We start from the raw sequence: 11,678 nt of genomic DNA on the forward strand, positions 1-11,678 counted from the left end.
GCTCTTTTCCGTGTGTTAAAAGTACAAGTGTCCTGAGATTTTTTTTATTTACTGAGGAAATGCAACCAGGTTCATCAGTATCTTTTTCTTAAGTTTTATGCCAGCAGCTGTGTTAAACTTCAGTATCCAAAAAGTCATAATACAAAATAGGCCATTTACAAAATAACTGTACACAATAAATATTTAACATTTTTTATATTTCTTTGGTGGACTGACATCTGCATCAGCCTGCTCAGCTATAGGAGACAGCGCCCTTTTTTCCTTTTTCAGTGGGAAGAAGAAAGGATGTTTCAGTGCTTCTTCAAGAGTAATGCGCTTGGCTGGGTCATACTCCAGCATCTTTTCAATGAGGTCAAAGAGGTCCTCGTGGTCAGAATCATGGCAGGTCATGAATGCCTTCGTGAAGGAAACAAGAAAACATGTCTCTCTTTACTCTCATAATTGCACTTAAAGCTCCTCTCCCCAAAAAGCATCCTCCCTCTGTCATCTTACCTTCAGTGGCTTACAGCGCCTCGAGACATATTTACCAGCAGAACTTTGTTCATCCCAATCCAGCCGGTCATGATGGAAATATTTGCGTTTCCTTAAACAAACAGACCACAGTTTGTTATTCCAAGATTGTTTTGTCCCTTCACTAGAAGTTTATCAGCATGTTTGTTCTCAACTTGGGAAATGAGCTGGGAATATTCCACAAGAGTGGCCAGCTTGTTAAATAGAACAGAAGGATGAATCTGAGTTTATTAAACTTTCTTTAAAAATTTGCTATTAAACCAAATCTGAAAATAATTAAATTAAACTATAGCAGTCTAGGTACAGAAAAATGCAATTACCTGCTTTTTTTTATCATGTGATTTGGCAAAGGCCCCAGTATTCTCTCCATCATTGCCAGGTGTTCTTTGCTGTCATGGGTCTGGAGGGAAAGGAGACATGTTTGTTCATTGCTAGAGGGAGTTACCAAGAACCACACACTAACCTCACTTCCTTTTTGACTATACCCTGCAACCAATAATCAGTTTCAGATTAAGGAAAAAAAGAGAGGTTGTAGTTGACTGTTTCCTGAAATAATTTACACTGTACTGGAGTTGTGTTCCCTTTACCCTGCCTTATATTTTTTTTTTTCCTTTGTTCATAAATTTCAAGTTTCAGCAATATTGTCAAGATGACAGAATTCAGGTATTTGAGTAGTATTTGCTGATGGTGATAGATGAAGCTACATCTGTTACTAGTGTGGCTTGTAAATTACAAATGTTAACAGGTGCAACTTGTAGAAATCTGCTGCTGAGGAAATTCTTTTGTGCCTACATCATCTGCTCTCTTCAACTTGGCATTACAGAGAAATGCAGCTTAATTTCTTGCACAGATGATTCTGCTTGGTCCTCACCTCTCTGTAGCATGTTTTCATCAAGCTGAGGAACATTATAGATGCTGCATCATTTTGAGGTTCTTAGTTACCTACCGGAAATACTGTGAATCCAAGGTAATATTCTATGAGAATGCATCCTATGCTCCAAACATCACATGGTTGTGACCATCCCAGTGCTGCGAAACAGATTCAGAAGGTTTATGTTTATAGCAAGCTGCAAAGAGTTCAACAGCTCAACACTGCTGTTGTATGCTATTCAATAGCATGCCAAAAGTCTCACACAGAAGATGAGCCTAACAGACTTCTACTGACCTAGGATAACTTCAGGAGCTCTGTAATGTCTTGTAGACACCAAAGTGCTATGATACTCATCATCGTATGTTGCGCTTCCAAAGTCCACAACTTTGATGGCTGGATTTTTTAGTGTGCGTTCATCACATTTCTGAAATGAAGCACAGTGGGGTGCCAGTGACCAAATAAACCCAGACAAGGGCTGAAGGGGGAGTGGGGAAGAGGACAGGACCTTACCAGTTTGGGGTTATACTCTTCTACATAGTCAGACGTCACAAATAAAATATTTTCTGGTTTCAGATCTGTATGTGTCAACTTGTTCAAATGCAGAACTGCAAAATAAAAAGTATAATTAGCAAATTCCGTGAAGAAAATTTTAACAAATAAAGCAAACAAGAAACGTACTTACAGTTCACAGATTTGCAGATCTGATATGCCATCTGTCGAATGTGGTCCAGTCTAAATGGCAGAAAGCCATTCTCTTTAATGAAGTCATAGGTGCTGAGCCCCAGTAGCTCAAAAACAATGCAGACATGTCCATGGTACTCAAACCATTCTAACATCTGGACACAGCAACTGCAAAAGCAGGAAAACACATGAATCGCAACAGGAAGTTGCGTAACACAGATATATAGGTCATATGTTACAGAAAGTGATGTCACAGAAATCAAAGCCAAAACAAAGTACAGTCAGCTTTGTATACTTACTATTTACTGGTGGGATCCGATGCATTTAAATGTTCCAGTACTTGTATTTCTGCACGAGCTGCTTCGGAGTACCTATCAACATTTTTTACTATTTTCACAGCTACGTGTCTGTCTTCCCTGAAAAGACAGGTTTTAAAAGTGGTGAGAACAATGACTAGTTTTAATTAAGAATATTCAGTAATTATCACCCACAATGGCAACCTCATCAGAAAAGGTGTTTTTTTAAGTAATACTGACTTAATAAAATCAAGGTTCATCTCTGCACAAACACACTAATCATCTTTAAAATTCTGAAAACACACTCAATACCTTATTTATCGGTATTATTCTTAAAGGTTAAAAGCCCCATTTACTTTCCCTTTGTATTTACGTATGCTGCGCTAGCACTGGAGAAACTTCACATATCGCAGCCTAACACAGCTGTCAGTCAAAAATGACAAGCTGCCTTCAGTCATTTAAGTAGTAAAAACGTAACTTAACTCAGGTGTCAAATACCTTCTACAGTGACCAGAAAGACAGTGTAGTTTCATACTATTTTGCACACAGCAAAACTGCCATCAGACACAAAATACATTCTTGATTAATAACATGCTCACTGCTAGAACCCAAATGGCGTTGCATCATCACAGATGATACTTTAAGGTAAACTACATGATGTCAGAAATGTTGCTCATTATTCAGAGCTGAAGTGGTGCAGGCCCCAGGACTTCCCAGTGTGAGGGGTGCAGCTTCACCCCACATTGTCTAGGCCACCTCCCCCATCAGCCCTCGACCCCTGCCAGGCTGGGGTGCGCCTGCAGGAGACGCACCCATTGCCTCATCCGCCAGTCCTGCACAACCCTTGTGTCTGGGTGCTGTTTTTGGCAGGATGTACCAACATACATTTATGTTTGGGAACTGCAGCAGCCTTAAAGAAATACACAGAGCAGCATATGAGAAGTCAAGATAACACCTGATACAATCAGGAAGCCCTTCATGAACCACACTGAGATAGCACTGGTAAGAAAAATTACATGTATTTAATTAAAGACTTACGCTTTGTGATCGATGCATTCCACTACTTTTCCAAAAGCACCTTCACCCAAAGTAGCAACAACCTCATCTATAAAGAAAAGAACTCTCTGTAACAGAAGTTGTGAACTTACTCAGCTATTAAACAAGCAAACAAAGAAAAATAAAACAAAAAGACTAAGTACTATCACTGACGCTAGTCTAGACTGCACTGCTTTAAATTGTAAATATCTAGTTTGAGAGATGTTACTGGACAACTCTCATCAAGGCACATTTACAGCGGTCTCATTCTAGTAGGTTCATTAACTTCATTTACTATTTTGGGGGGGAAAAAAAAGGGGGGAAAAGAAAAAAGAAAAATATTTAAGTTCTACAGAAAAAGAGTAACAATCCCCACCCCCAAACAAAAAAAGTCAAGACAGAAAGAAAAGACTTCCAAAGCCCCCTCACATCTTATTCTAAAAGAACTTATTCTATCTGAAAAGTTAATAAATTTTGAAAAATATTCTATACATCTTGCACTTAGTACGTCTCCACTCTGACAGATCAGGTGACCCTCCTCATCATCCTCTACACTCCTGGATCTTTTCCTTCGATGACTCTTCTGGAACGGCACCAAGATCGTCCAGCCAATCAATAAACCCGAGTGAATTCAGGTCAGAATACGAAATTCATTCAGCAGGGAGATATTCAGGCATTCAGATACACGCCAGGCCACAAACAGTTGGCAGGAGCAATTTCAAATTCAGTCCCCGGAAATTCACAGGGCACATAGTTTATGTTACAGGAGAAAAACATGGCAAGGAACAGATTTTCAGATGAGATACTCAAAGTGGCAAGGCAACAAAAAATTACAACACAATTGTTTTTCTTTTAAAAGAAGATTGGTTCACTGAATTTTACTTTAAGATTTCAGTGACCGTATTTTTTTTTAAAGCAAAAGAATTTAATAATTATCTTATATATATATATCTATATATATATAAAAAAATAGCCTTGTGGCCAAATTAAAATACCCATCTTAAGTAATAGAGATTAAATCACTGGTCTGAGTATTTGATAAGAATTTTTTTTTTTTTTTAAATCATACACAGTATAAACATCTACTTTAGGCTGTCTCAGCTGAAGATCTTAAATTATAAACCAAATCTTCAGCTTTTTTAAGAGTTTTATATTAACAGAAATCAGAAAAACTGCCCTGCTAGTGGGCAGACATCATACATATCTGATTCTACAGATTTTTCAGCAATACTTAAAACACCTTACTAACAGATTTAAAAAAAAAAGTAAAAATGTGACATTATCTCCTTGCTATTTCAGTGACACTTCAACTTGCTTTTGACTAAAAGCTTGTGCTTGAATTTTTGAGTAGGGCTGAAGTAAATGCTTGTCATAATAAAAATTTTGAAGGCATGAAAGCGATGCCTGTATTTCAAGTATTCCAATTGATGGTTATTACTCTGCTCAGATACATCCAATGAACAAATAGCAAGACTACATTCTGTGGTATCACAAGCATACCTACAAACTATACATTTTCACTGAAGGAAATAAAATCCTAGCAAAAATAATAATCTACTAATATTAGCTAAAATAATAAACTATTATTGACAGAATTTCCCAAACCCCACACTCAACTATTACTGCCCAGATGACTGACTATCTTCTTAAAATAAAAAAATCCTAAATTAAAATTGGTCACACCACCTGTGAATGATGATGATGACAGGTAGTGTGAGGTGTCTTGTATTTCCTTTTGTAACTACTTGTCCCACTATGACCTGATGATTTGCTACTGTGATGCCCAGTATCATATCCTTGATTGTACTCGTTTCTGTATTCTTCAACATAGCGTCGTTCATGATGGTCTCTTTCATTTACAGATTTGGTTTCGGTACTACAAACAAAGGATCAAATAAAACAATTAAAAAAATTCTAGTAGCCCTGTCAAGACAGCTATTTAAGCTGTAAGACATCTGTCTTGAAATATCTCCAACTCAAAAATGAGTACATTAGCAGATGACCTGATGAGAATAATAAAATTGTAAAACGTATGCTTGCTGATATCGGAAGTCAAAAAGTTACTTACCTATCAGGAAGTTTAGAAAGATCATGTTTGCCGTGCTTGTTCTCCTGTGCAGCACTTAATGATCTCTTCTTTCTCTTACTAGCACTGTCACATCTTCTGTGATCCGGACTTTCTTTTTTATCCCAGTCAGGATAATTAGCTCGCCTGGAATGCCGCATCTGTAACAAAGGTATTTTGCTCTTTGAATTGCATCCCATAGACAAACAATTCATTTTCAAAGCCATTAATTATCAAATTAACACTACAATGAAGACTGCATTTTTCCTCAACTACCCAATTTTCATTTTTTCTCTGCTGTTTCTTGCACGTTATTTTTTAATTCCAGAGCTTTTTCAAATCAACCATTTTTGATAGGGGAACATAAACCAATAACCTACTTCTTACAAAACATTTTAAAAAGAAGTATCGCGGCTCAGACACTAAACGCATACAGCGCGTGTTATTTCTGCAAAGCTGCTCAGGCACTGAAAGGCGCATATGCGAGGAAAATGGAAGGCTTCCGTGTACTTCAAAAGGGCATACGAATATCGCCCAGTGCGCTTTTGAGGACTTCAAGGAACCCGTCAGGAACTTTCGCCATGCTTCTTTCTATAGATTCCCTGAGAATTCCTAGCGCTAAGCCAAAATGACAATGAAACTGAGGTTACCCAACTCCTACTTAGCTCGAAAAGGTAAGTAACTCACTACACACGTCGTCTTTTACTTCACTCTCCAATCGAAATCGGTTCTAGCTCACAAGCTGCGTCTCCGACCGACGCGTCCGGGCTCCGCAGCAAGGGCGACGCTACCAAGCGGGACGCGGGCGCCGAGGGCGCCGGGGCGCCGCGGCCGGGCGGTGCGGGGCCCTGTCCCCTCCCAAGGGAGGGCGCCCCCCGCACACCCGGCGCGAAGACGCGGGGCGCCGGGCCGGGCCCGGCCCACCCCCGCCCCCGCCCCGGCCCACCCCCCCCCCCGCCCCGGGCGGCAGGGGGTCCGCGGCCCACCAAACCCCTGCTCCGGCGAGAGGCCCCGTTCTCGACGCCGAGCAGCGGCACGGGAAAGGGCGCCGGCCTCCCCCGCCAAAGCGACCGAAGCCATTTTCCCTCCGCGCGGAACGAGGCGCGGGCAGAGAACATGGCGGCCGCGGGGAGGCGGGGGCGGACGAGCGCCCCGGCCACCCGACCCGCCCGCTCCGCCGGGGACGAGGCGAGACACCGGCCGCCCTCCCCGCCCCCCGCGGCCGGAGACAACCTCCTTCCTGCCCCCGCACCCCAGCGGCGCCCTCCCCTCCCCTCCGCCCCGCCCCGCCTTCCCCTCGGCGGCGGCCCGGCCCAGCGCCTAGCGCCGTCCTTCGGCTCGTCCCCGCCGCCCGGCGGCACGGCGCCGCAACCATCGCGCAGCGCCCCCCCCAGCGCCCCCACCTCCGCGGCTCCGGGGAGCCGCCGCTCTCTCCGGCAGCCGCCACTGCGCTCCACGCCGCAACTGCCGACCCTCTACCCGCGCGGCCCGCTACAAAATGGCGTTGCCAGGATCCTTCTGGAGCGCGGCGGCGCGACAGAAGCGCACCCGCGGCGTCACAAGGCGGGGCGGGGCCGCCCCGCCACACCCCGCTCCCCCGCCCGCAGGCGGCGGGGGGCTCGCCGGCCCCGCCAGCCGGTCTGCCCTCCCGAGAGGTGTTGAGGGCAGTGGCCCCCTTCCGCCGGCCACGCTGGGTACGGACCGCCCTCAGCCCTCAGCGGGGCCGGGCGCTGCGCGGGCACCGCCGTCCCACGGCGCCCCGGCTGCTGGTACCGCTCCCGGGAGCGGTAACTGTCCCCTCGCCTCACTGCGTGGTAAGAAAGCCCGCTGCTCTCCCAGTTCTGCTCCTCGGACAGATACAGGTGCATTTCACCCGCTCACAACCTTTTAGGGTAGCCCTGTATGCCTCATCGGGTAGCGCAATTAGCATGCTTTCACATAAGTAAACCAACTATGCAAAACCTTCAACCATTTTCCTGCCAAGAACTTGGGAAGACAAGGAATGTGATATTGAAAAAAAAAAAAAAAAAAAATCTAACCCTCATTTAAGAATGCCTGCCAGAAGATTGGTCTTTTTTGTAAGACTCTGAATTGCTAAATCATCATTTTTGCCCTTGGTGATAAAGTCTGTTGTCTCTCTAATTCCCTAGACAAATTGTTAGACGCTCTCAATATACCCAGTCAGCTTTAAATCAACAGAGGTTTAACAAATGAAAGAGATCTTTGCAAATCATTGGCATAAAAAACATTTCCGAAATAGTCAAACGCCTCTTCCCTCCCCCCAGATGTCTCGTGGTATCTTTTACTAGCTTTTAGTCATGTTCTCGAGTCTGGACAGAACATAAATACCCACTGTAAAACAAACAAACTAAATGTAACTCTTCAAGTAAAGTACGCATCAGTCTTCTATACCCGCAGAATGAAAAAAAAACCAACAAAAACCAGAACCAAACCCTCCCCCAGAACTAACCCTTGCTTCCTCTTGCTGCTCACTACTACTGCACACGTGGCAGCTTAAGTCACGGCCACCCCTCTCACCTCACCGTGCCTTGCTGCAGCCCTTCAGCCACCACCTCTCTCAGAAGCAGCTTTCAAGCCCATCACCCACCTATCAGTTGTCACCTCAGCAGAGCTAACCAGCATTACGCCTGAAATTTGGTTCTCCAAAACCCATAATAAGCAAACATCTCATGTGCAATCTAATTTATGTGGAAAAAGACCATCTAAGGATAACACAGTCCTGAAACACTATAACGGCCTATACACATCAGTTCCTGTGAAATATATTAACCTGATTCGTGTCAATATAAAACAATGATAGGCCGCATGGTGAAATGTGACCCTCTCTGCATATGCAATCTTTAACCGTTTTGCTTGATCTTGTATAACCGTAGGCCTAAGGGAAGTAGGAGAGTATGTATATAGTTCTTGCTTCCTGCAAAAGCCATATAACAGTAGGGAATTACGAAAGTTGGAAACGAAATAAAATCAGACATCAAGTAGAAATCGAAAAATACTTTACACGGTCTCTCGGAAGTAGTGGAATCCTCTAGTTGCAAAAGAATTTGCAAAGGTTTAAAGAAAAAGGGGGGGGATTGATATAGAGAACAAACTGCTTATTGCTTAATGATTGTCTCTCTGTAACTTTACATACCAAGGACTGGTGTTTGTCAAGGATTAAGCCTGTCAGAGACTGGTACTTGGGAATGATGAGCAAGAAGGAACCAAGAGCGATCACAAGACTTAAATTAAGTGTTCGATGAATTTACGATCTTGTTAAGAAGGCACAAGTAGAGGCCTTGCTTGAATAGATAAGGCCGGAAAAGATAAGAACTCCTGCCTTTGTTCCCATCCTTGTAGATAATTTAGCTTAAACTACCCATATGGTTCTATACCACTAATGAGAACTTAGATAATAAGAACACTAACAAGCACTGATGTATCAAAACATGTAAAGGACCATACTGCGCAGAATCACCTGAGGAGGGTCAAATAGCGGACAAGTGAGGAGGACTATGGAAGACCACCAGAGGACTCCTGAAGACCACCAGAGACCTTCAATGCGCCTGCGTAAAGTACATTTGCATATGCTAATAGTTTCCTGGGAAACTAATTAATATGTATAACATTTCTCAGGAATCTAGTGAATATGTATGTAGAACCTGTACTTAACCTGCACAATTAGACCTGACGGGGTGTGCCTTGGTAGAGCAGAGGCTCCCGGTGCACCCAGTGCTGTTTGCTTGCCTCTATTCATGTAATAAATTGTAAACTTTAATTAGAATCCTGTTTTGGACATGATCATTTTTCACAGTTCCCTAAAACCCAATGATTTTTTTTATTCTGGAAAGGACTAAACCTTCTGAAACACTTCCACACCTGATAAGCGACTCTTCTCACTCTTTGTTTTTTTATTTCCCCAGCTGACCCTGTGATCAACATACAATAGGTACATCACACATGCAAGTTTGTCACTGACCATAGATAATGCACCATTATTTTCTTTCTGTCCATTGCTCTCCAGCTTAGACTAAGTACTGCTCCCAGTATGACATACTTCTAACACCAACTTTACCTATTGTTTTTCTAATGCTAGCAAAGGTCAAAGACAATCTAGAATATACATGGTGAGAGTCTCCATCACAGTCATAATTCAAGACTGTTGTATTAATGTACGTATTTTTCTTTGCATGGCTAGACTGATTTCAACAGAACTCACCTTGTGGCTGCAGTGTTTGTGATAAAGGACCAGACTGATGGAAGTAAATGGAGGAGTTTATAAAGTACAAGTCGACAGCAATAAGAACAGTACTGTCTGCAACATTTTTGCTATTTAAAGGATTATACATGTCACAAAAGTCCAAACAGCTGGTGACACAACAGCTGACTCTGTGCAAGAACTAAATTGCACGTATGCTGTACCCAGCAACCACCCACAAAATCACACACTTCCACAGCTGGGCAACTTCCTACTCTCTTGCCTTGCTTTCTCTTCAACAAATGGATGGGACCAACCCCCACCGTTATTTTCCTGTTGTATTCCAGATTCTCACGGAGAACCTGGGAGAAGTTCAGAGCCACAAACAGGAAAATAGACATAATACAATTTTTAAAAGTTAGGATGTAATCCTGTCCCAGAAGATCACTCTCCTTTCAATACACAACTTTAGATGAAAAAGAAAGGATCTAAATTTAATGTATCCTCCAGAGAGCAAATTGCTTGGTGTCCCTGTATTTCACACATTCTATATAACAGCATTCTTTTTGTGGAGGAAAAAAAAAATAGACCTGAAACTGTTTCCAGTTCAGTGCTAGATGTCAGCATTTTAAATTACTGGTTCCTTTGCACTGTAGAAAAGCTTCCAGTATGTTCTTCCTTCTGCATGACAGTAGTGTCCATGTGGCAGTCAAACACGCAGTTGCATGCTTCTGTCTACTTGCTATTACCACTGGTTACATGGAAGAGACAGAAAGAGCACAGAGCTAAAATAATTAAATCCTTTACCTGACTGCCTAAAATATTATGGTAAAATGTATTAAGTCTGGAGCAAAGGCTAGGAGCTTTAAGCAACACTCCATATAAAATATAGAAACTTTGTCCCAGACAGAGGGTACTGATTAACTCTGCTCATTAACAGTGCAGTAATCTGGCATACTTTTGCCTTTCTCTTGCAGTTAAGTTCTCCTCTTTAAGAGGCAAAGTCTCCAAATGGGAAATACTGGTCTGAAGCAGACTGCAAGTCAGCTGGACCTGGACTTCCCAAGGATTACAAGGCATATATATGAGAATGGACTTTGCTAAGTGATGTTGACTGAGTCCAAAGAGGACTGGGGGAAGAAGTCCAGAATGGTAGGAGTTGGATGCAGAAACTGTGGGTACTCTCTCCTATCCAGGTCTCTCATGCACACTGGAACTAGAAATACACCCTCTCACCTCTACGTATTACAGTCAGAAAGTGAACCTCTATGCAAATGAGTTGATTTTTTCCTGCTTTATGAAAACAAACTGATGCCAAAATGCATTTTTTAAATCTACAAGGAAGAGTAGAACATTCTGCTTTTCCCAGTATGTCCACGGTGGAGAACTGCTTTTTTGACATGTACAAATGACTCTTTTCCCTGCTTAAGTCAGTTTATTTTATGCTTACTATACTAAGTGACTTGAGCATAGGATCAGCAATATATATATACACACACACACACATATGTATGCATGTTTATTTTTCCTCTTGAACAGTCAATATTCAGATAACTCTGTACCTTCTTGCAGACTTTCTTATTTGAGTCCAACATTTGGTCTCAAATAAGACCAAACAACAGCCCCCTCTTATTTGTTCAACATCATCTTGGCCACAGTATCTTTGATTATTTTGGGTGTATCAGGATATTCTTAATTAGAAGTCTGACCGGTCTTCTTGTCACCACTCTTTGTTGCGTTTACCCCCTATTGTTTGTGCAATAAAGTGATGAAAAACAAGTTACAGTAAATCCATGGTTACCTAGTTTCGATCAACAGCTATGTAAAGACACAAACACTTACTCTTTCATACCAAAAGCGTTGTGCCAGAGGCAGAAGCGATTGTTTCAAATCCACCTTCTGGGGAGGCTGAAGAGGTTACCGTTCGAACACAGCAGTACAAGAGCAAGCACTCCTCTAAACAAGGTCTTTAATCCTCTAGGAGAGAGAGGTTTCATCTATGACACTGCTCTCGCCTAGGGG

At 42.6% G+C, this 11,678-nt stretch overlaps 1 protein-coding gene across 6 annotated transcripts; it reads right to left on the reverse strand.

Annotated features, from left to right (window-relative positions):
• Positions 1–15: 15 nt before the first annotated feature.
• CLK1 (CDC like kinase 1) lies at positions 16–11,671 on the reverse strand. Of its 6 annotated transcripts, none has more exons than XM_030018278.2 (13): positions 11,499–11,671; positions 5,462–5,619; positions 5,080–5,269; positions 3,886–3,976; positions 3,397–3,463; positions 2,362–2,478; positions 2,064–2,230; positions 1,892–1,986; positions 1,676–1,805; positions 1,457–1,539; positions 831–910; positions 493–583; positions 16–396 (listed from the first exon to the last, which is right to left on the reverse strand). In XM_030018278.2, exons 2-13 carry the CDS (start codon positions 5,617–5,619, stop codon positions 184–186), a joined length of 1,482 nt encoding a protein of 493 aa, XP_029874138.1. In that variant the 5' UTR covers positions 11,499–11,671; the 3' UTR covers positions 16–183. The 6 variants fall into 6 exon arrangements, with proteins under 6 accessions (XP_029874138.1, XP_040980293.1, XP_029874137.1 ...); XM_041124359.1 differs by lacking the exon at positions 11,499–11,671 and adding an exon at positions 10,247–10,395; XM_030018277.2 differs by lacking the exon at positions 11,499–11,671 and adding an exon at positions 6,862–6,977.
• Between the last annotated feature and the right edge of the window lie 7 nt (positions 11,672–11,678).

This window comes from Aquila chrysaetos, chromosome 6 (assembly GCF_900496995.4).
Source record: "Aquila chrysaetos chrysaetos chromosome 6, bAquChr1.4, whole genome shotgun sequence".
Classification (NCBI taxonomy): Eukaryota; Metazoa; Chordata; class Aves; order Accipitriformes; family Accipitridae; genus Aquila; species Aquila chrysaetos.